This window comes from Magallana gigas, chromosome 3 (genome assembly GCF_963853765.1).
Source record: "Magallana gigas chromosome 3, xbMagGiga1.1, whole genome shotgun sequence".
Classification (NCBI taxonomy): domain Eukaryota; kingdom Metazoa; phylum Mollusca; class Bivalvia; order Ostreida; family Ostreidae; genus Magallana; species Magallana gigas.
The window spans coordinates 18,997,214-19,022,197 of NC_088855.1; the positions used below are offsets into that span (position 1 = coordinate 18,997,214).

At 33.3% G+C, this 24,984-nt stretch overlaps 3 protein-coding genes across 4 annotated transcripts; 2 read left to right on the forward strand and 1 right to left on the reverse strand.

Moving 5' to 3' along the window:
- Nucleotides 1-225: 225 nt before the first annotated feature.
- Nucleotides 226-9,544, reverse strand: LOC105335330 (uncharacterized). The gene is made up of 8 exons (XM_034480835.2): nt 9,439-9,544; nt 4,203-4,613; nt 3,791-3,890; nt 2,651-2,799; nt 2,294-2,390; nt 1,798-1,962; nt 999-1,069; nt 226-842 (listed from the first exon to the last, which is right to left on the reverse strand). The coding sequence occupies exons 2-8, from the start codon at nt 4,379-4,381 to the stop codon at nt 779-781; spliced, it is 825 nt and encodes a 274-aa protein (XP_034336726.1). The 5' UTR covers nt 4,382-4,613; nt 9,439-9,544; the 3' UTR covers nt 226-778.
- Nucleotides 9,545-12,492: 2,948 nt separating this feature from the next.
- On the forward strand, nt 12,493-20,504 carry LOC105329592 (G2/mitotic-specific cyclin-B). 2 transcript variants are annotated; one of them, XM_011430890.4, is made up of 10 exons: nt 12,493-12,685; nt 12,869-13,080; nt 14,322-14,418; nt 14,652-14,756; nt 15,289-15,443; nt 15,757-15,861; nt 16,355-16,510; nt 17,261-17,422; nt 17,940-18,179; nt 18,594-20,504. In XM_011430890.4, exons 1-10 carry the CDS (start codon nt 12,520-12,522, stop codon nt 18,705-18,707), a joined length of 1,512 nt encoding a protein of 503 aa, XP_011429192.2. In that variant the 5' UTR covers nt 12,493-12,519; the 3' UTR covers nt 18,708-20,504. The 2 variants fall into 2 exon arrangements, with proteins under 2 accessions (XP_011429192.2, XP_019923332.2); XM_020067773.3 differs by having other exon boundaries at nt 15,310-15,443.
- A 1,213-nt stretch (nt 20,505-21,717) lies between these two features.
- On the forward strand, nt 21,718-24,984 carry LOC105329591 (cytosolic iron-sulfur assembly component 2B). Its single transcript, XM_011430889.4, has 5 exons — nt 21,718-21,875; nt 22,667-22,746; nt 23,011-23,136; nt 23,389-23,434; nt 23,647-24,984. Exons 1-5 carry the CDS (start codon nt 21,755-21,757, stop codon nt 23,742-23,744), a joined length of 471 nt encoding a protein of 156 aa, XP_011429191.1. The 5' UTR covers nt 21,718-21,754; the 3' UTR covers nt 23,745-24,984.

Sequence of the window (24,984 nt, forward strand, 5' to 3'; positions counted from 1 at the left end):
CAGTATTCTTGCGTCAATATGTTTGATTTCCACCATTGGAACTTGGAAGTGATCAGCTTGTCCCATTTAAACCTTTCAGGAATATTATTGGGAATTTTTTTCATCTACTGTACTGTGAATTGTTGCTGACAAGTCCCCTGATTTGAAGTGTGAATAACACTGCATTTTGAAAACAGAGTTTTATTTTCAAAAATCTAAATATCTGGATTTTTTTCCTCCAGTACAGTGGAACTGAAATATCTTATATCATAACGTGTTTCTTTTTTAAATACAATGCAGCACATTTTGTATTTTCAAGCACAGTTAGTATTGTATAGTGTAAACAATATACTAGTACTATTTATTCTTATTATGCATTAGAAAGTTTGGCTCATTGTCTGTTCATGCACATCATCACACTGTTAACTAGTGTCACTATGTAAATCTTTGCATTTTTTTAACATCTCACTGCCTTCAAGCTTGTAAATAATAGTAGTTTTTCCCCAGCAAACTTCTGTTTGTAAACACTTTAAAACAATTAAAATTGTACTTTTGCTGCGTGTTGCCAGCCTCTGGCAGTGAAAAAGATAATCAATGTACATCAAATTGTGCATTACAAAAATAACTTGGTAAATCTATATTCACGTATAAATGTATACTCAAGCAAAACACATGGAACAACTCGAAATGAACAGAAAAATTCAACTTATCAAATAGAAAAGTAAACATATAAGTCCTTAAAAACAAAAAGAAACAACAACAAAGGATGTCTTCTTCCCCACCGTGGCAATTCAAAAATTCAAACGCCACATTCTTCTTTTGCCTTTATTTTCTCCTTCAGTAATTGTACTTCATTTTCAAGTCTGAAATATACAAAGAATATCTTTAAAAACACCATAATTAAATAACCAAAGCAAAACTTTTCTTTCCACGTATAATTGAAAACATCAAAGTATAAGTATTATGATAAAAAAAAAAGATATGTTTTTAAATTAGTACAGAGAAGTACATGTATATACCTTTGGACCTCCTGTTGACATAATTCTTTAGTCTCTTGTCTGGTAAGATGTGCAGCTTCTATCATACTGTACTGTATTATGAAAAGAGAAATCAATTTTTGAAAATTGGACTCCATATTCTGCAATTTGTTTGCTATTCTTCTAATATTTTCAATTTTTGGATAGGGGCATTTTTATTTTTTGTCAGTAAACTACGTGCACTGCACTAGACTGCCCCCCCCCCCCCAACCCCCCAAACCGATCCAATTTAAATCCTGATGCACTTCCTTTTGTTAGAATGAAAATAAATAAGACATATTTGCATCATTCTTCTTCCCTTCTTAACTACCTTAAAAATATTCCATGTTTTCATGCCAATTCTTTTTGAATGTCATCAGCTCAAGCACTATTAAAAGTATTCCTTTACTGTAGGTTCTAAATTAAATGTGAGGAATTAATATCCACGTGAGAAGCACCTATCTCCCTATTATTCTCTGAAAGTTTAAAACAACATGAAATTAGGATTAAAGTTCTGTACTTGCAGTTCTATATTTTTTCCATTTGATACAAAACAGCTGGATTGCGTAATTAGGTACTTGCATAAAAAAAGGGATATGCAGTAATGCATTTCTGATGTCCTTGGCTCTCAATGTGTTTTAAAGAAACATGGCAAAATTGGGTGATATCAGCTATTTCTATCGCCAACCCCAAACCCCTTCTTGAGCATCACAAACCTGTCTAAAGCTAGCTTGTGTTCTAAAGTACAATATTCTTTCCTTTTCTACTTCCAACCCCCACCCCCTTCTTGAGCATCACAAACCTGTCTCAGGCTAGCCTGTGTTCTGAAGTACACTGTCCCTTCCTCGTCAGCATGAAATGGGTGGATGTTGACAAGTGTCCCACAAGCTACATCTGCGTTCCTGGTATCAGACGGGTCCCATGGCTTAATGGTGATTTCAATAACGTAGTCTGTTGCTAATATTCCCTACATATATATACAATGAGATATGGTATTCACAAATACTTGCACTTTGAAATTTAAAACACTGCATGTACCCTTCGATGTATTACCATTTGTCCTCTTTGTACCTTGCATTCAAAAAATGTACACATGATCTTCACTCCCCCTCTTTCCCTTTCAAACAAGAGGACAGAAAAGAAAAGGATTTATATAAACAGGTCAATTCTGCCCCTCCCCTTTCTTGCCCCCCCGCCCCCCCCCCCCCCCCCCCCAATTTAATATCCATATACTTTGAAAGCTGGAGACAGGAGGCAAGAGATCCCCAAACGCATGCCAGAAGGTGCTTATTACTCACACAGCTGTACTGGGATAGGGATTCTTTGTCACACCAGCAGTATAAGTGAGTGCGTAACTGATGAGGGCGCTTTCGTTCTTCAGTTTCACATTCCTCCCTGAAAATCACAAAAAATATTGTTAATATATATATTTTAAATTTTATCTTCACTGTGACACTGTCCAACAATTTATGACCTGCTCTCTTTTCATTTCAAATTAAAAAGCCATCAAATATATTTTTTCCACATACATTAGGTCACTTTACTGACAAAATCATGTTTTTTCTAAACTGGGTCTATGTGATATGTCACTCCAGTTTAGCTAATTTGACTGCAAGGTGGCTAGGCGTTTTCTTCTCAGTCCGTTTGACACCCACCCTGAATCAGGCATACACTGTAGATATCTCTCCTCTTCTGAACTGTCTTTCTGCACCACTGGGACAAATCTGACCCTGTACCTATGTGGGGCCACAGCTGGGGTGTAGCGAGACATCAGGTCATCAAGGCTTGCAACCAAGTGGTCCTTCTAAAAAGAATCATTTTTCAAATTTTTATTTTTTTTAATTTAATATTTGAATTACAAAACATCCTGATGCATTCAACCCAAAAAATAGTTGTCTTTGTATTTTTACATTCTACTAGAGTAGATCTAAAATCCTTGGCTTGTGAAGATGATATTAAATATTAGTAATATTACTGTATACCCTTTGTAACTGTCTTATCAAAAGCACAAAAGAGACACTTTGCATTGTCTACCCAGGCTTGCTACCCAGTGGTCTTTCTATGAAGAGTGGTTTTACCAGTTATTATTTCTCTAATTATTTGAATTACAAAAAAATTCAGATGCATTCATTTCTAAAACTAGTTGTCTTTGTACCTTTGCATTCTACAAGAGTAGATTACAGATGAGATCTAAAACCCTTGGCTTAGGAAGATGATAAGTTATTGATTTCCTTGTAAACCCTTTGTACCTGTCTTATCAAAAACACAAGAGACCCTATGCATTGTCACCCAGGCTTGCTACCAATTGGTCCTTCTACAAAGGAACATTTTTCCAGTTTTTATTTTTCTAATTACTTGAGTTGCCCAACTGTACAAAATATCCTAATGCATTCATCCTGAAACTAGTTTGCATTCTACGAAAGTAGTTTACAGATCCTGTCTTATGATGATGATAAGTTATTGATTTCCTTGTATATCCTTTGTAACTGTCTTATCAAAAAAAACAAGAGAGACACTTTGCATTTTATTCACAAATTACATATACCATAGGTAGTGCATCTGAATTATAAATTAAATCAATATCAGACCAAAAAAAGAACATTATATATGATCTTTGAAACAATGACCTTTTTATCAATATACCAGCATAATTTAAAAAATATAAGACATTCTGAAAAATCTCAAGTTCATGGACTTGAAAAATATAATACAAATTCATTTACAGCAAAATTAACATATATTTGTTACACTTTATCAAATTATCAAAGTTCTCAAAAAAACCCCATCAATCTGACCTGGAATTGGGTCAAAGTGAGCCCTCTGACTTCTCCAGAGTCTATGATGCCCAGGTACACAGTGCCACCTTTCCCAGTGTTGATAAATCCATTCAGACTTCTGTAATTGGTAATACATGTAACATTTAAAATACATGTACTCCAACTACTCGCTTATAGCAAAGAGACAGTGATTAACGATTTTGGTTCGTTATAAATGCAATTCGTTATATCTAACAAGTTTTCACAACTGTTAAAGACTTGGGGACTGAAACCGACTTCGGTTTAGGCATGAATTCTTTGTAGGCGTTAATGTTTTAACCCTTTTCTACTGTAGATACAAATAATTCTTTTAACATTACCGGGACATGTATATCAATTCATCATTCAGTTTAGTAAATAGATGAATGCCCCTGCTTTGTAGTACATGTACCTGGATACCGCTCTCCGAGAAGCTCTCTCTCTACCATCACTTGATTCTTTGGTCCAGGGGGGTAACTCTTCCACAGATAAATTCCTGTGACCTTTGAACTCATGATACATATCCTCTTCAAAAGGCACAACCGAGTCTCTGATATAATATCGTAGCAGTTTGGGTTTGGATTCAGCCATGTCTTATCAATATCCTAATTGCTAGTACATGTTCTTGTAAATGGATACTTTATATTAAGTTTTGGTTTTGACAAACAATTAATTAATTCTTTGACTAGTAACTATGGATGAAAATATGTGAGACAAGAATGGCCATTGATTTCAAAGGAGTTGTCTTCTTTCTTCACTATCGACTTAGGAACTCCATCCTCTTCTCTATTCCTAGACCTAGTCTGGTTTTCTACGTACACAACTGAAATAAAACAAAATTCATGTAATGAAAGCATTGACAATCAACACTTCTAGTTAAGGTCAGACGACACGTTCCTCGAGAATCTTTTTTGTATCTCCTCGTAATAAAGAGTTCTAATAAAAAACATTAATTTTATAATTACTTTACAAATGATCAAAATTTACTTGAATTTGGTTATATGTGTACATGGTTGAGTGGTTAGAACCGTGGTCACTCACTGCCAGAAGCGTATAGGTTCTATAGGTCGTGAGTTCAAATCCCCGCCCCGGCGGAGATATACTTCTAATTTAGTGAATTTCGCTGTGCTGTAGATGAATTTATTTTTATATCAGCAATTCAAGTGTATTTTCAAGAAGATTATATAGGAAACTGCATACTCTAGTATTTTGCAGAAATGCCTGGTAAGGTACCCTAATTTTTTGCAAGAAAGCTTGTCAAAGTAGTAGTAAACCATTAACAAATTCCTGGAAAAAGTTATCTAAAATTGAGGAACGTGTCGTCTGACCTTAAAGGGTCTTGGACACGATTTTAGATCAAGAATTTCTTTTTCTTTTTTTATGTATAAAATGGTTTACTTGCTCATTTTGAATGATTGACCAAAATTTGAACATTAGAAGTCAAGTTTTAAGAGATACAGAGGTAAGAATTCATTGTTATGTAAACAAAGCTTGAGTCTTATATTTGTTTACAAATATTGTAAAGTATGGAATTATCATTTCTTTGACCAAATGTCTCTTTGCAAACAAGGTAAACTGATTCCATGTGTTCATAAATAATATGATAAACAGAAAAAAGCAACATTTGATTGAGACTTATACCAATAAAACACATATGTAAATTAGGGATGGGACGATGCACCGGTGCATCACGGTATTTATATTGACGATATTTGGATCAATACATTTACCATTAATACAACGATACCTAAGCGAACTTTTTTTTATTTTCCAAAAATATCCGAGCTTCATATATCGGCTATTTTAGTCTGCGCGCCTAATATGAAAGTACAAAGATGGCAGAAAACCTCGTAAAATTGTCAAAACTGTTAGGAAGCTAAATCTGGAGTGTGGACAACTTTTGGATTACTTGTTTATGAAAAAGTAGTGTATAAGAGACTAAAGTAATTTGTAAATTGTGCAACGCTCATTTTAAATATATCAAAATAACTTTGAAAATGCGGTTATACATCGACAGATTGAATAAATTTTTAACCTTATTCAATTTTATTTAGTTGCAATGTATCGTGATATGTATCGTATCGCATCTCATGTATCGTGATATGTACCGAATCGGCTTAGTACACAATCGTCCCAGCCCTAATGTAAATCATAAAAAAGCTTGAGCTTTGTTTACAAAACAAAGATTTTCAAACTCTGTATCTTGCTTATAACTCAATATTTGACTTTCAAATTTTGATAAAGCATTAAAAATACCCAATGCATATTAACCATTCTAAACATAAAAATTGGAAAAATAAAATTTTAAATATTGAGCTCAAATCGTGTCCAAGTCCCTTTAATATCTTATTTGAAATATTTTGAAAAATTTAAACACTGTTTTTACATTTCATTAAGCAACTTAAATTACAGGTAATATTGTTCTCTTGATCTGAATCAGTTTGCATGATTTTTAACAAATAAAAGAAATTCTAAATATTGAATTGCCTTTAATAAATTTGTTTATCAATCCAATACTGAACAATTTCAGTCTTATATGCAAATTAGTATATATAAGTCTGAATTCCCTTTTTGCAAATTTTCATTTGCACTTTCTTATTGACCAAGATACATATGCTTACATATCTGTTATGCACTGGGTCAGACCCCCCGGCTGGTAATTCAAGCTTATTAAATTTACAGAGTAAAACTATCAAAATAGGCTTGAAACCCCCCTGTAAACAAACGCGCATGTCTCTGCTACCCAAAGTATTTGCATTTTACTCCTCTTCTTTACAACCTTCAACCAAAGCTTGACCAGCCAAAAAGATGCAAAAAAGAATTCAGTCACTTTGTGACAATTCAAACAAAAATACATACCTGTCAAGGAAGTACAATTGAAATCAATATAAGGGAAACTAGACAATATTGAAGAAACTAGACAATATTGAGATGGTGACCATCTCAAAGGGCCCCAAATAATGGACAATCGGATGAAAAGAATTTCACAGAATTTTGCTTTGACTTTGACTTATAACACAGAAATTTTCAGCTTGCATAGAATTTCTAATTCAATCTCATTATCCCTTACATACAGGCATTTTTGTTCAATCTGAGCAAAATTTAGCAAAAGGGATATCATCTATGGTCTAAAACTGATTATAACGAGAGTTCCACTATGTTCTTCACATTGACTTAGTTCAAGGTCACTGCATTCCAATAACCAAACAGCTCTGTTTAAGTAAAGTATTAGCCAAATAGGGCTATGTAGACAGTATGTATATGCTCTTTGAAAAGGATTTTTGTGTGACCCATTATGAACTACAAAGTTAAACATCATTCAAGGTCACTGCACACCCTTTGATCAAAGGCACCATGTGGGTAAAGACTGGAGCAAAGGGAGAGTAGATATGCTCCAGACAAAGATTTTTCATAAAACTCTGCTTTGTCTTTAAGATTTGACTTTGAAAATGTATTCAAGGTCACTACACAACCTTTACTTAAAAGCTCTGTTTATGTGTAGTATGAATAAAATAGGGGTAAGTAGTATATATGCTCTGAAAAAAAGATTTTTGCTTTGTCCGATTTGACCTTGACCTACCAACTTCATTCAAAGTCACTGCACACCCTTTGATGAGATGTATGACCAGAAGTATGAGCCAGATTTGACCAAGGGGAGAGAAGATATGCCCCGGACAAGGATTTTATATATAACTCTGCTATGACCTTAACCTTAGACCTGGAAACATGTTTCAAGGTCACTGCACACTCATTACCCAAAGTCATTCTGTAGGTGAAGTATGATCCCGATTGGGCAAAGGCGAGAGATCTCGGACAGACAGACGGACGGACAAACTGATCACTATGCGGCCCGAGCATGGGGCCCTAAAAATCAGATATTTCTCCATTCAACCATCATCTCTTTTTACTCAAATAAATTATCAGGACTATGTGTGGTATCAGGGGCGGAGCTAAGGCTTCCTTATTGTGGAAGCAAATTAAGACAGGGGGTTTGGGGGCCGCCTTGAGCCCCCCAATGGGTACAGAGCAAAGCCCTGGTGGGGGCCCAGCTCTTGGAAGCTGGCAAGTTTTCAGCATTTCAAAAACTTAATTTTGAGTATCCTGAAAAAGGAGTTTCATCAAAATAACCCCAGTTTTTGATGTGTAAAATGCTTACTTCAACATCAACATAAAATTAACAATAAAGAACATAAAGTAGTGCCTGATTTTTAATGAGATTAATTTAATTCATATCTATCAAGTCTTGTGCTGTCTCTCCTAATGGTCTATAATATTTTTTTCTACAAAAATATTCTTATATTTCAAAACATAATTATATATTTAAACTTTGTAAGATTCCATTATTTTGAACTCAATAATCTATACATAATCATTGTCAACCTATCACTCAGGCTATAGAATTTTATGCAAATAATAATATAATATATCAGAGGAGCAATATATTATCTTTTTTTAATACTTATTGAAAAAGAAAGGCAAGTCGTCTGTGCTATTTTCAGCAAATTCTTAGATAACAGCGGCTTAGTTTACCCGGGTAATTTTTATTCCTAAATGAAAGTTTTCATTAATCAGCATTATTTAAATTTTATTTTTCTTTATTTCTTTTTTTATGGTAAAAATGATATGGAAGCACTTGCGTACGCCTAGCTACGCACCTGGGTATTGTGCATTTCTTGCCTCTGTAATTATAAATTATTTAGTAATAATTTAAAAATAAGGTTGAAAATAGTTAAAAAGCGTGGAAGAGGTTATCACCACAGTGACGTCAAAATATTGATATGACTTCATAAATATTGTCTTATTTTGATAAATTAATATTTGGAGCAAAATATTGGTTGTTATAGGCAGTTTTCCGACTGGGAAACATTAACCGCATGCTTGCTCAAGGGCAATTTTGTAGTATGTTGTGTATTCTTAACATTTAAACATTATAATTTAAAAATCGTAGTTGAGCAGACCTGCGCTCTAATTACTTCCAAATTTAGGGCAAAAGATTTTCATTGTTTGCAAAATTGCTGGATTTGGCCCATTTAGGTGACGTCATAGATAAACAGCCAATGGACAATGATGACTATTATCAAGATTGAATAATATAATAGACATCCTCTATATAATGATATAGGAAGTTGTAAGAGTACGTATGTACGTTAAGAGAAATCGCATTAAAGAAAAAGTAAAAATGGTACAGCTTTGAAATTTTACACACAGAATAATGTTATCCTAAGGGTTATGTTTCTTTAATTTTGAATAAATATTTTGTACCAATAATCAACTGTGATACAGTACTCCAAATATATTGTAAAAATTGGTGCATTTTGACATTTTGATATTTTGTGATGACCCCCACTATAAACCATAATATAGTTTTACAATTTGAGAAAAATTGCTATGAAATATCTTTATTAATCTGTTTCAAAGTCTGGAAAATTACAACCTATAGCAATTGTACCTGTATTTTGAAATGGCCCCTAGAAAGAATCATGCAGATGGTAGATTTTATTGAAACTTCGCAAATGTACTAGAGTTAGTGTTAATTACACATACTTAAATAATAAAGAGTTTTGCAACTGTAGTTTTTACACAAAAAAACAGACAAATTAGCCTCCTTAATTAAGTACGATGATTTTTTATCATTTTAGGTACCGTACCTCTCTCACTCTCGCGCCATCTCAATCCAATGAACTTGAACTCCGAACCCGATGCTTATGGCACGCCGAATTCACAAAAATGGGCTAATCATGGTTTCACAGTCGATAAACTAGGTTTAACAGTTGTAAACTATAGTTTACGGACAGAAACTATAGTTACCCACGATAATCTATATTTCACATCTGTAAACCATTGTTAACGCTATCATCTACCGGTATGTTTCAGAAGTGTAAAACTATAATTTACAGATGTTCAACCTAGATTATCGACTGTGAAACTATGATTCGCTCATTTTTGTGAATTTGGCGTGCCATATGTATAGATTGTATTTCTTCAGCTTTGTCAAATGTCAATAATCAATGTGTTGTCTTTCGCACGAAGTAAATCATGTAAATAGATGGCAGCTTATGCCAGATTTTCCAAAAAAAAATTATATTAAGTCACAGACATATGCTTCTGTAATGAAAATTCACCGCAAAAGCTGAAGTATTTTTAACTTGCAACTAGATGTGGCTCAAAGCTTCGGCAGGAGGGACAATCTTTCTTTACAGTTAGACTGTTCTTACTTATGGATATACGTCAATTTTTATTAGCCTTTTTCAGGGTTTTTTTGTTTGTTTTTGTTTTTGTTGTTTTTTTTTTGTTTTTTGTCTTTGGTTTGTTTTTTTTGTTTTTTTTAGGTTTTTTTTTTTTGGGGGGGGGGGGTAACTAAGGTATTTTGTGCAGCATGAAGAAGGAATCTTTGTACGCAGAAATCGAATTCAGTATTATTTTATAAAAATGAAACTATTTCATGTTATGAATTTACATGCATAATTTCTTTGTCATTTTAATCAATTCGCCATTGGCTCTATGTGTTTGTGTATTATTTTAACAATAAAAAGGTTTCTTTGGTTGTTCATGCGGGATATGAAGATGGCGACATTCCAGAAAAAATACATAACCAGCGTTAACGAGCTATGTAAAAAAAAAATTCTGCAATTATCGCTACCATCATAACCCGCATGCTTCATCAACGAAAGCAAATTATTGTTTATATTTGCATCTTATTTTTTGACAAGTTAATAAAGTGATTGTAGAAAGTAAGTCAAATTAACTAAATTACTGTTAATGTACGAATTTGAGTCTGACATCATCATGATTATTTCGTGCAGTCCGTGATTTTTCTTAGGTCGCTATAGGTTTCTACCAATTGGGCGTGTAGATTTCAACTTTAAGTTTCCGTAAGAAATAGAGGGTATCATAATTGGTTGATGTAAATATTTAAGCGATAAAATGCTTTCTTTAGTGATTCATGCGGGATATGAAGGTGCATATATGGCGACATTGCATAGGCGGATTATGTAATTTTTTTCTGCAATGATCGCTATCTTCATAACGTGCATGGATCATCACTATATTTACATCTATCTTTTAACACATTCATAAATTGATTTTAAAAAGTAAGTTAAATTGAATAAATTACTGTGAATGTACATCAGCAAGTTAGCTTAAAGAAACAGCTAAATCGTATTCTATAGAAATTTGAGTCAGACATCATCATGATTATTTCGTGCAGTCCGTGATTTTTCTTAGGTCGTTGTAGGTTTCGACCAATCGATAAACGGGACATGTAGATTTTAGTCATGTCAGTTTCATTCGCTGTAGATTTCGACCAATCGATAAACAGGGCGTGTGGATTTCAGTCTGGTTGTTTCCATAGAGCTATGAATTGTCTATATTAAGCTTCTGTAAGAAATAGAGGGAATCAGACTCGGTAGATGCAAATATATAATTTGTTACAGTCTCGTGAAAAGTTTGATATTCAGGATATAATTTACTCGGCTCGTGTACTGTTTTTGTTTGCATATGTTCAATATATCAGTCAAAAAGGGTTTTCAAGCGGATTTGTCTATCTTACAAAAGCCCATTGACCTCATTTTCGTGGTTAAAAATAATATTTTCTTCGTGAATACACGCGTAACTTTCGCGAATAAACGCGTTAGTTTCGCGAATAAACGCGCAACTTTCGCGAATAAACGCGTTAGTTTCGCGAATAAACGCTTAACTTTCGCTACTAAACGCGTTAGTTTTGCGATATTACGCGTAACTTTCGAGAATTAACGCAAAACTTTTGAAACGCGAAACTTCAACACATTCATTAAGGTCTAAAACTGAAATTTTGTCTTGAACATTCAAAATGTAAACAAAAGCTTTGTTTACATAGCAAAGAATTGCATGTAAGATCTGTAACTCGCTTATAACTCAACGAATGACAATCAAATTTTGGTTGCCTATTAAAATGCATCACTGAAATATTGTAAACATTAAAATCGAAAAAAAAATGTTGACCAAAATTGTGACCATGCCTCTTTAAAACAACTTTCTTGAAAGAAATTTCCCTTTAATCAACCGAGGTTTTACGAATGTCACTTGTCACTTTAAGAAAGGAACAAATATACATATACTATAGCTATAATAGTATATATATTTATAGTTAATTCATAGTTCTATAGAAACAGCCAGACTGAAATCTACACGCCCCGTTTATCGATTGGTCAAAATCTACAGCGACTGCAACTGACAAGAAACTGTCAGGACTGAAATTGACACGCCCTGTTTATTGATCGATCGAAATTTAGAGCAACCTAAGAAAATTCACGGACCGCACGAAATATTCATGATGAGGTCAGACTCAAAGTCTTACAGGATTCGATTTGACTGTGTCTTGTAGCTAATGTACTTATTGGCAGTAATTTAGTGAATTTTACTTTTCATAATCAATTTATTAATTAGTTAAAAGAAAGATTTAATATAAACAATAAAATGCTTTCTTTGATGATTCATGCGGGTTATTAAGGTAGCGATCATTGCAGAAAAATTTACAACCCGTTGTAGCGGGTTATGAATTTTTTCTGCAATGTCGCTACCTTCATATGCCGAATGAATCACCAAAGAATGCATTTTATTGTTTATTGTAAATGTTTCAGAAAAGCCACGTATGTGTACACTAGCTACGTGTATACAATGTACATATGCGTTCCCAGATTTAAAAATAAGATGACTAATCTTTCTCGTGCAATTATAGTTTTCAAGGACATATGGGATCAAGTAATCGGTCCGCCGCCGGGGCCAAGAATGGTCTATCGAACATGACTTCATTTCACTCGTCACGTGACCGGAACCGGGTATTCAAAGCAAATGAAAACGTAAACACTGTTTTAGTGTTTGGAGGAAAAAAGCTGAAAAGGGTTGCAACAACGGAGAGTAAGTCTATCGCGGAAAATGTAATCTCAAACACATTAATAGATTTTGTATATGCACTTTATTCTATGAATGCATGTTGAAATTTTATTTACTTTTAACTCGGAGTGGAAAATCAAAAATGAAAGTTTATATTCTTTTCATGAATGTTGAACTTCAATGTCGATTTTATTGATTGAATTGAAGCTACATCCCGTAATAGACAAATGGCTGCCTTGCTTGGCCTCAGAGGAACACAGAGAAATAACTCTGGTAAACAGAAAACCGTGTTGCAATCCGAGAGCAACAAGGAGAATGTGCCGTTTGAGAAGCAGCCAACAAGAAAGGAAAACCATGTGGAAGGGATGGATGTCAGCCCCCAGAGCAGGGGGGAGGTTCTGGGTAAAAATCTGTCTCAGGTAAAATCTGCATGGGAAGGCACATACACAGGACAACACACATGTCATATACTATTGCATTACAATGACCATGGTAAAAGATAAAGATCTAATGGTTGTTGATGCCACATATTGGAAATGTGCTCTATAGGCATAGCAGGATCATGCACCATGGCCCAATGTACATATCTTTTAAAACTTAAACCAGCAAAACGTTTAAAAAGGTGGGTGCAAGGGGTGATTTGAGATAACATTTCCCCAAAATGTTGACCTTTCAAAATAGACCTGAATAAATTACAAGTAATTTGTTTAGTGAGTGAGAATACACCAACATTGTATACGACCATTAACTTAAAACATTTTGTAACTGTTCTGAAAACTTGGTTGCCTGATATGATGAGGTCAAGAAACACATGAATAAAGTTATCATTAAAATAAGACACAGTGTCCATGTTTGGTTTAATTATAATGAAGTTTTTGTCCCATAGTTTTTTCTCAATATCATATAGAGAGCCTAAAAGAAGTTTTAAGCTCACCAAGATGAAGTCAGGGGACCTTATGCTATACCCCCCCCCCCCAATATTGTATAATATAATATTGTACAATTTTATTTGATACAATATGATATTGTATCATTTTTTTAATAATATCATATGATCTTGTACTATATGATATGATGTTGTATCATATGTTATGGTAATGTATGATATTGTATCTAATGATATTGTATCATATAATATGATTCATTATTGTTGTTTCATATAATTCAATATTGTATCATATGATACAATATCATTTCAAATGAAAATACCATTTCACATGATACAGTTTTATATTTGATACAACATCATGTAATGATACAATCAATATAATTATATAACATGATACAATATTATAATATGATACAATATCATATCTTGATACATCATATTGTATCATGATACATTTTAATATTGTATTATTTGATTTATTATATACACTACATTTGTATGAATAATCATATGACACATTAATGTATAGTTGTGTATTGACAAATATTGAATAATACAATTTTGTATACAATTTACAAAAAATAATATGATTACATTACAATTTTTTTATCATATGATATTATACTATCATATAATTAAATAAAGGTGGTCTCGTACAGATGTTTCGATTCTTCTTTGTGAGATGTGTAATCTGTAATTATCTATGTTTCCAAAGTTGTATGAATATTGTTGTTTACAAACATTTTCTTTTATATTCTGAATGCCACACAGAGTGATCAGGTAACCAAGGAGAGGGTAGTCCTTAGGGATAAAAGCAATGCCCTGCCCTACCTTAAAGGAGGTCATCAGAAGGTCAAGGCCACATCAGGTGAGATCAAGGCCACATCAGGTAATACAGTAAATACAGTCATCCCCCATATGTACATATAATAATGAATATTAAAATATACTTTACCATCAAGCATCAATGAAGCTATTTTTCTTCGCTCGCACGCTGCATGCATGCTCTCTTGAAATAATGTAAAGATGAAAGTTGGTTAGAATTACATGCATGTATTAGCTTTGAGGGTACCCTCTTAATATGATTTTTATGTTTTGCAGATTCATTATGGGTTAAGAAAGGAGGGTTGCTGAGGAAGAGCAGGTCTCTCCAGAAGGCTGTGTTCAGTGTGAATAATCCGGAGCCACTGGCTGTGATGGATGATGGTAAGTGCATGGTTGCTGGTTCAAATCTCAGTCTGTCACAGAATCCTATTTTAAAACAAAAATGCTTACCTTATGAACTTCAAACCAGAAGTAGATTCAAGGTAAGGAGAAGACATTCAATACCTCTTTTTTTAAAGTTCATTCCCATTTAGAGTAGCTAGGTTGAGGATTTGATTGTTTTTAAAAAAAATTTTCATAGTCATTTTGATACTACATTTATCAAAACGTCAATATTTCCACTTGTACTTTGAAATTAATTCACTGTACATCAGTAAAGGTTGAGATTCTGAATTTTTGCCTTCAATGAATTTAGTTCCATACTATACATATTAGTCCAAACTAAGAAACCTCAAAAACTTGGGAAAAGCTATGAAATGATGTGGCATATGTTTTCACTTTCCTCTGAATTCATCAACAATCCTTTTTCAAAGTCTTCATTATAGTAACTTCCTCAGTAAAATCATAAACCAACACACCCCCTCCCTCGATTCTAACATTTGATCATGTGGAGCCAAACTTATTCGCCTTATAGATTTCCTTCCCATGGACATAGATTTTGTGGACCCTCTACAGAAGATACGGCAAGTCCAGGTAAAGATCCCAGAGGAAATCCAGGAGATCACTAGCAGACTGGATGGTCCGTTCAACAGTCCAGAATACTCGGAGGACATCTACGAATATCTACAGGTCTGGACACATTGCTCCCTGCGTATAATTCATTGTTTTATTATATGGACTTGGGTTACAGTAAAAGATGGGTTGAGGTAAAGTGCCAGAGACAATTAAGTGATTTTGATTTGATATAACAATAATTTGATTTGTATGATATGTTTATTATACAATTTTAAGAAATGCTAGGCTAATGAAAGTATACCTAATCCGCTGTAAGCATGAATTTAAAGTGACTTTGCTTTAGGCATGCATTTAAATTAATAATTTAAGCTGTTGACTGTGATAATATTTAATTGTATATCAGAATTTGTTTATAATTTTTCGACAGTACTTGGAGAGAAGATTTGTCTACCCCGAGAATTTCCTTAGCAACAATGGAGAAGTGACCCCACAAATGAGAAGCATCCTTACAGACTGGTTCATACAAGTTCAGGTTTGTTATTCCGTCGTACAATCTCATATCTATAGAATTTATACAGACAGACAAAAAAGTTTAAGTGTTCCATTATGTTGCTCTTATGAATGAGTCTGACGGTATATGGTTCCAAAAGCTCGATCAGCAATAGGATAAAATATGTTCATACAAACTGAATAATGTGCACACAATTAAGTTAAGGAACTCGAGAAATTATTATTAAATGCAATATATATGTTCATGAAAGTTAAAGTACCAGAGCATGTTTATTCTTGTGCCCTTGGAGATTGTAGGCATGAAATATTTTTCCCTGTCTCCATTAGTCTGTCTGTCAAAATTTTGATTTTCGACAAAAACTTTGGAACCACATTAGGTATCATCTTCGAGTTTGGCAATGCATGTTCAACTGGTCTAGATATTACTGTATTAAGATTTCATTTGTTAAATGAATAATTAACAGATGAATGTTTTGAATTGATGTACGTAATAACGTACTATCTTGGTTTTCAAGGTTCACCAAGAGCTCTCCCAGCAAACTTTGCACCTGACTGTTGAACTGGTGGACCGGTTCCTTACCTATCAAAGAATCCCCCTGAACACTTTCCAACTGGTCGGAATCACCTGTCTGCTTATTGCTGCCAAGTATCACGAACGATTTGCTCCCGAGGTAGGCATTGCATGGAGTCTCCAAGACTATGGCATTTCATTTGAATTAAATTATTGCTTCAATGATTTTATTGCATTCAGAAAACATTTGAGAGAAATCATGCAAGGATCATGTAACTTATAAATCATTAAAATGGATCACAGTTTTCATTAATATTTGCATGAACATTTTTGGTGTTGGAAATAAAAAAAAAAAAAAATTTTAGTATACTGAATTAAGATTAACTGTACGAGTAAATAGAAATACATGCACTGTGCATAACGTGTGAAATGAATGAATATTCATAAACTTTAAAATATAAGAAGTTAATTGAGTTGGCCCCCTATCGGTGAATCAGTGTGCGCATGTGACAGAGTACAGGATATAGGTTAAGGGGGATCGGAACAGGAGACTTCTATTTTGTGACATACTATTTATCAAAATAAACAACGAAATCAAATGTAATTCTATAAATACTGGTAGTTTCTATCCCAAAGCTGTCACCTAACAGTGTAGCGCAGTGGGTTAGAGCTGTAAATCATGAGTTTGAACCCCGCTGGGGATTTTAAAATTTTACCTTTCCAAACAAATTTTAACATATTTTTTTGTTGAATATTGTAAAATTTAAAACTGTGAAAATATTTTAAGTATAATGTTCTTTATTTCACATTAATATTGACAGATGTCCCATACCACCTTAATTTCTGATGATGGATTAGAAAGTGAAACTCTTTTAATTTTGCAAGTAAGAGTTTGCAATATGATTGACAGGTGCAGACCCTGTGCTATTTGACAGACAACACCTATGACAAGAACCAGGTCCTCAAGATGGAGAGACAGATTCTGAGAACCATTGGGTTTGACCTCAACATTGTAGATGTCACAGTCTTCATGGACAAAATTCTTTTGATTGAGAGTGACCTTCCAAAAGAAGTAGGTGTAAAATCTTTCTGGAAAAGAAGTACATTTAAGAATTCATCTTTGCAGGGTTAAAAGTCTTTCCAAAATTTTAACAGCTTTTGCATTTTTTTATTATTCAATGTACTGACACTCAAAGAGTTGTTGATAAAGTCTGGAGAATTCTCTGAAAAAAGTTTCAAAAACTATACGGCCATAAAGTAGATGTTTTGAAAAGATGATTCATTGGGTTTTGAATTCTGTTTAGTGTTTTTTAGAAGAAAGCTTCTTGCAATGAATCAAGTTTACCAGTAAATGCTAAGCACATACAAATTTAGAAAAATTAGTAGCATTCAAAATTGCAAGAGTACCTGCATGCACAATGTAAAATTTATGCTAATTTGTTGAAAAGTCAATTTCCACCAAATACCTTACATGCCAAAATATGCTTCACAGAATTCAGAGAAAGGAAGTCTTAAGTGTATTTTATTAAAAAAAATATAAAAGATAAAACAAAAATGTTTACATGAAGTAGTCCTGCTCCTTTGTGTAGATGAGACAGATGACCAAGTACCTGTTGGACCTGACCCTCACCTCTGATGATTTTGTGTGCACTGTTCCCTCCCTGATGGCCTCTGCAGCAGTTTGTCTGGCCAGGAAAATCCTGGTCTCTGACAAGTCCAGCTGGACTCTAGGACTGTCCTACTTCTCCCGCTATGCCGAGAAAGACCTTATTCCATGCATGAAAAAAATGGTGGACCTTTTAATCAAGGCCCCAGACTGCAAGTTCCAGGTGAGGTTTAACGTACCAAAAAACATGGTTAACAGTAGCATTCTTTTATATCAGAAATTCACACTTACAACAAAGGCAGTTTTATTTCCCTATCTTAACAATGTATTCTAAAGTTATTGGAAGTAAGGAACTACCGTACATTTAGAATGAATCAAAAATTGCTCGTCTTGGAGCCTCAAGTGTTAACATATATGTTTTACTGTAAAATATACTGTGTGGGTTTTTCTTTCTACATTTGTAATTACGGTATTAAAATAAAAATTCTTTAGTATTTAGTTCAGTTAAGTGTTAATTATATTAAGAGAAATTGAATATTAAACATTAATCAGATACATCATTCTTAATTATAATACAAATTTAAATTTAAAAAAAAAAATCCTGTGTTTGATACAATGCAGCCTTATTTTTTTTCAGGGAGCCCGAGTGAAATACTCTGGTGAATCGTACTGTAGAATCAGTTACCACCCAAACTTGAAGACCCACCTAGAAGATATTGATGAGGAACTTATCATAGGGAAGAAAAAATAAGAGGTGTTAACACAGCAACTTGTGATAAGTGTTTATGAAAACCTCACATGATCTATAATCACTTTGATGGATATATTTAGGCTGTACAAGAGACTTAGAGATGGCAATTTGCTAACAATTGCTGCGACAAAATGGGTTCATGAAAATTCTGGAAATGTGTTTTGGACATTTATATGGGAATTGATAGACTTGATTTTTTTTTTACCTTTTTGTTTGCTACTTAATTTATTATTGTAGTTGGAAGCTACTTGTATAAGCTTTTTTTTTTGAAAAATAAAGAGTCTTAAAAACAGCTTCCAATATAAATGGCATTCCTCTTAACAGAAATATTTTTTCCTTTGTTGTGATATCCAATAATTATTTGATCTTTATTTATATTTCTGCAAAAGTTGATCGATACTTATTTTTGTACATAAACCAGGTATTATGAAATGCTTTTTCAAAGTAAAACTACCTATACTATACTTATGATATTTTGATACATACAGTGTACCAATATATACATTTTTTTTTTTTACATTTATGTTAATTTATATATTGATATTATCTTGGTGATATTGACCATAAATCTCTTTCCTCGTCATGTTAAATATGTTCAAATATATTCTGTGTTCTTTGCTACACTTGAATTTTCATACATGTTCTTTAATTATACATTTGTTGATATGGTGCACTCAAAACTATGCATTTATATGCATGGATATTGTAATTATATAATTTGCTATTTTAAAAAAAAATGATGTTTATATATCTGTTTATTTACATGTTATACAAAGTTTTTTCTTAAAAAATTATGATCCACTAATCTATGTGCATATCTAATCTATTATAAAATGTGATTGAGTCTAATAGTTGTTGTGTCCTTCCATTTATCCACAAGCTGATACGAGTACTTCCCTTCCCCCCCCCCCCCTTTTTTTGAAAGAGTGTTCAGTTAGATTATTATCAAAATTCCAAAATTATTCTTTCTAATGCCTACATAGTATATTGATTTGTTAATTGCTTATTTATACTTGCTATACTGAGTATTAAATTTATAACTGTGGAATCATTTTTATTCCTGGGGGTCAATGTTCATGAGTAGCCAACATTTGCCTGGTTCATGGAGATGTAAATTTGTTGGTAGTGCAATGGGAATAATTTTAATTAATGTTAAATAAATGATTGTATATATGTTCATGGGGAATAAAGTTTGTGGGCTAGGCCCAAAAATTGGTCTCCCACGACCAATGATGATTCCACATTATTTTAAAAATACAGTCAAACTTTGTTTTCTCGAACCAGATGGGACTGTTTAAAAACTTCAATGGAATCAGTATTCAAGATATCAAGGGTAAAATACTTTAAAAAATAAGGGGTTGGGACTTACAAATCACTTTGACATATATATCCATTGTATTCAAGATATCAAAGTTGAACTGTATTTGTACCAGGAATAGTCGAAATCTTGTCTGAGATTCCAATGGAGTGAGATTTGGTACCTTTACCACATGTTACTCTTTTTTTTCAAATTAATGCAATGTACGAGTGCTATTACATATTGTTTTGTGATACAGAATATATATACATGTAGATGCATTTATAGTAAGACTTTTCTGTGCATTACTGGATTTCTTGTGTGTGCTATATCACTTACCTTTACAATCCAATTAAATCATGACTCCTTCTGGGTTTAATTAATATGTTCTTGCCAAATATTACATTTACCAGTATTATAAATATGTTATCACATTTTCCCTCTTTGTTGCTTTTTCTTTATTCACATGTTCAGAAATAAAACTGTATGTGGTAATTTGATTCATTTGTGTTCTCACTTGTGTCACAGTTATCTCAAAAGGATGCACCCCAATATCATGGTTCCTTTATCTTAGTAAGAAAGACAATATATTAAAAACAATTTCATTTCATTTTCAAGAATATAATCTTTAGGCCAAAAAATGTAATTTTTAATTTACATACATAGTCAAAAAATTCAGACTAGAGCCTGAGATACTGAGATATTATTGCAAGATTTGCAAAGGTTATTTACTCAATTTTAATATTTTGTTTAAATTAACTCTGTTATTCATGCGCAGAATCTATGAGCATCTATTTGTTTTGTTCCCGAAGGCTTCACTTCTGGACCACTGGGCTGCTCCTAAGAGAAAAGACCCCCTTTTTTATATCTTGTTCCCTGCAAACTTTCCCACAAAACCAAGCAGCCAATATGTATGATCCCACGCTTAGATCCAGACTTTTTTTTTTCTCGGGAGAGGGATCCGGACCCATGGACCAACTATAGATCCACACCTAGATTCTCTCCCATCTGGAGAGAGAGCTATTCCTGCAGCTATGCAGACTCTAGACCATGGCTTGCGACATGCTATAATAATGTGCTAACTATAAATCTAAGATTTGTCACTTCATCCAATATTTTGATTTATCTCCGAGAGCTTCTCTCCAGAAAAATTTTGTACTCCAGCTCGAGGTCAGCAGCTCCCGGTGTGAAGAAATTGGGATTGGAAACCTGTTGTCCATACAAATTTTTTCAGGCCAGGATCTACAGACCTGCAGCTTATTGTATTCCACTTTAATTGTGATAAATCTACATAGATTTCGTCTCTTGAGTTCAAAATTGGATTGAAGGGAGATACATAAATAATACACTGAATTGTATAAAATTAGAGAATACCTAGTCAAGTGTAAGGTTAGATTTTTGATTTTTTATAGACAACAAATAAAACAAAGACGCATTGTAAACAATAATTATTTATTAATAAAGAACAACCAGTTTCACTGAGTTTTTCCATTGCTAAATAATGTACCTATGAAAGAGTTATTTCCCTTTAAACGCAATCCAAACAAAAATCGATTTAATGAGTCAGAAACACAGAGCAAACCTTTTCTTTTGTGTTAAATTAATGCAGTTAATAAACCAAAAATAATTCGAATCTATTATCATGTTTTTTTTTTCAGGTGAAACGGAAAATTTATAAAAACACGAAAACCCAAGTACCTCTTGGATGGTTTTCTTTTTAGATCATACTTTCAATATCCGGAGTAGAGGCATGGCTGGAAAACTTGACAATGCCAATCCAGTGATTTTTGAACAGAGCAAGGAGCGACAGGTCTTGCCTGAAGAGGAAGACGATGATGTTACCGATAAAATCGACGATAGAGAAGTGTTTGGTAATATATGTGCTCTCTAAACTCCATTGTATAGACTTCGTTAAAGCACATGAAATCCTTACGTAAACCACAGGGGCTCGTCACGAAGTCTTTCAACTTTTCATATCTACCACCTCTGTACAGAGACATAAATAACAGTTATTTATGTCTCTGCTCTGTACAATAAAATACACAAGGAACTTTGTGATGAGCCCCTGTGCGTAAACCATAGGTGTGCGTAAACAAGTTGGGACCATTAAATCATACTAAGAACACTCCATTAAAACACACCTGTCTTTATTTTAGAATTGCTTTGTTTCGCATGATGTAAGCCATATTTACTAGTTTGGACACACCTTGAAGTTTTATGTTAGTTTTAATCAAATACCTTTGTGGAATCCCATATTTTACTAATAAATTGTAAAGGGATGGGAGAAATAATGACAGACCAGGGTTCGAACACGGACCCACTGAATCTCTAGTCAGGTGCTCTATCAAGTGAGCTATCTGGCGCTGGTATTTAAACTGGTCTGATTGTCATGAGATATTGAGTAAATGTACTGCTTGAGAAGCGTGTGTTCAGTTAAAAAGATGTCAAATATGATAACTGAGAATAAGTGACATATATTAATTGCATTATTAAATAATACTAGCATACTATGATAACATTAACCAAAGTGTTAAAGATTAAAGATACATGAGTGTTTTTGCTGTGTTGACAGCTGAACATATCAGTTTTGCATCTGTATGGCATGTTAAATCTCACAGTCACCAGGATGATGAGGATAATAACTTGGATTAATTTTTTCCAGATATGATAAGAAACATCAATGACCCAGAACATCCATTGACACTGGAGGAGCTCAATGTGGTAGAAAATGCTCGAGTCAAAGTAAGAAATACTTCCTAATAAAAAAAAACCCCAGCTGCTTGTCTTGCACTGAGTCCTAAATATGTTTTGAATTAATTGTGCAAGGCATTTTTTTCGATTTTTGTAAAGCATTTGATTTTGAGTGATTTTAATAAACTACAAGGAAAACAAACCTGCTATCTATTGATATTGATACAGTGTATCAAATGTTCACTTCTAAAATATAATTAGTATTATTAGTGTAATAAGCATGCATGTATGCATAAACTATTTTCCTTCCTAAAGGTGGATGATGAGAATAACTATGTTGGCATAGAATTCACCCCCACTATTCCACACTGCAGTATGGCAACACTGATAGGGCTGTCCATAAGAGTCAAACTTCTTCGATCTCTTCCACCACGCTTTAAGGTTAGAAGATTACCAAAGGCTAGATTTAAGACATTGAAGAATTAATATCTTACCTTGAAAACTTGATATCAAAGATTTAAAATGAAAACATAAACTTTAAACTGCCCGACCAACTTGTGTCCATTACATTATCGGATAATTTTTCATGCAAACCAATTCTCATAAAAATATGGCTTTAATGATCACAGCATTTCATACAATTCCTTCCTTACCTCACTATTTCTTAAATAATGATCTTAATTCATGTTTTAGGTTGATGTTTCTATTACTCCAGGGACTCATGCTTCTGAAGTTGCAGGTACTCTTTCTCATATTAAGTACAAGCCTTAGAAATATTTTAATTCTTACTATAAAAATTCACTTTCCTCCTAAATAAAAAATTAACCACTCCACTGGAAAGAAATTGGTCAGAGAAATTGTCTGATTTTGTGTCAAATTTAAATACCATTTGCACCTTTTGAACATTTGAATGTAATGATGCTTAGTTAACAAAATATTTTATTTCTTCAGTAAACAAACAGCTGGCAGATAAAGAGAGAGTAGCCGCAGCTCTGGAGAACTCTCATCTGATAGAGGTTGTCAACCAGTGCCTAGCAACAAGGAAGTGATGTCACTCAGATATAGTGTCATAATCCATTAACGAATTATAGTGACATGGGATTGGCAATTAGAAAATGAACCCACAGCAGTTTTGTTTTGTTCTGTATAGTCTAGGTCAGATGGCAGAGTGCATTTTACAACATGGTCGGTTTTTTTTTTACAATTGACTGTCAGTTATCTGTCATCTGAGCCAGAATACAAGACTTGTCTGCACATGCTAAACTATTACCTGTATATGTGTTGACATATTTTTATTATGTTGCTTTGAATAATTAATACACGGAGTCATCATTTTACATGATTATGCTTTTACTGCGTTTAAAAAACAATCATGTACAGGTAACTTAAACTTGTTTCTGCAATTTATACAAATGTATGCTAGTTGGCATTGATGCATTGGTAAATGGAACTAATGAAGTACTGAACTGTTATTTTGAGAGAGAGAGAGAGAGAGAGAGAGAGAGAGAGAGAGAGAGAGAGAGAGAGAGAGAGAGCAACCACTATAGTGATGTTTTTGATCTTTTGACATAAAACACAATTTATGAAATTTTTTACCCTACTAAGTACATATACAACACATATTGAAAGAAGATGGGTGGATAAGGCGTGTAAAATTCCCATACACGGTCGGACAAGCTACTGAAAAAGTAAAATATCTATAAATCTTATATATTTTTTTAAAAATCATTTAAAACAATATATATTTAACATATCTATGAATATGGTCAATACTTGGAATATGTTGACTCAAACAGGCGTATACGTATCAAAACCTGCAAATAGTGTCATTTTTTAGACCTTTAAGGCATTTTCTTTTATAGAGTGGGTCTGGGCTCCATATTTTTCTCACAGTCTAATTAAGGTCTTATGGAAAACAAACCAATTTCAATCAACCAAAATGTTGAGAGATGACCCACTATACATTAAAAATATTATTTTGTATCCCAACAATTGTACGTTTTGAAAAAATAATACAAGTTCGTAAATTTGTAGCCAAAGTGACACATAATATTTAAAGAGCCACTTTATTGTGTCTGAAATGGCTCAGTGGTTAGAGTTCCTGACAGAAAGCTCACCTTATATATCTAGGGTTTTTATGGTATGGGTTTGATACCACCAAAATTTCTGGCAATATTTTTTTTTCGTATTTTTAGTAAAATATATTAAAAACTGAATATAGTTAGAAATTGTGCTTTGGCAAACTCGTATTATAATATATTTGAATAGATTTAATTGGGAAAAAATAAA

What these genes read in the sequence shown, in the direction of transcription:
- LOC105335330 (XM_034480835.2), bottom strand. Translation starts at nt 4,381, where the DNA reads ATGGCTGAATCCAAACCCAAACTGCTACGATATTATATCAGAGACTCG. An exon ending in TCTCGGAGAGCGGTATCCAG is followed by an intron (nt 3,891 to 4,202) that starts GTACATGTACTA and finishes TACCAATTACAG; the next exon opens with AAGTCTGAATGGATTTATCA. An exon ending in TGTCAACAGGAGGTCCAAAG is followed by an intron (nt 843 to 998) that starts GTATATACATGT and finishes TGTATATTTCAG; the next exon opens with ACTTGAAAATGAAGTACAAT.
- LOC105329592 (XM_011430890.4), top strand. Translation starts at nt 12,520, where the DNA reads ATGGGATCAAGTAATCGGTCCGCCGCCGGGGCCAAGAATGGTCTATCG. An exon ending in TGGGTAAAAATCTGTCTCAG is followed by an intron (nt 13,081 to 14,321) that starts GTAAAATCTGCA and finishes AATGCCACACAG; the next exon opens with AGTGATCAGGTAACCAAGGA. An exon ending in ACTGGTTCATACAAGTTCAG is followed by an intron (nt 15,862 to 16,354) that starts GTTTGTTATTCC and finishes TTGGTTTTCAAG; the next exon opens with GTTCACCAAGAGCTCTCCCA.
- LOC105329591 (XM_011430889.4), top strand. Translation starts at nt 21,755, where the DNA reads ATGGCTGGAAAACTTGACAATGCCAATCCAGTGATTTTTGAACAGAGC. An exon ending in CGACGATAGAGAAGTGTTTG is followed by an intron (nt 21,876 to 22,666) that starts GTAATATATGTG and finishes AATTTTTTCCAG; the next exon opens with ATATGATAAGAAACATCAAT. An exon ending in TCATGCTTCTGAAGTTGCAG is followed by an intron (nt 23,435 to 23,646) that starts GTACTCTTTCTC and finishes TTATTTCTTCAG; the next exon opens with TAAACAAACAGCTGGCAGAT.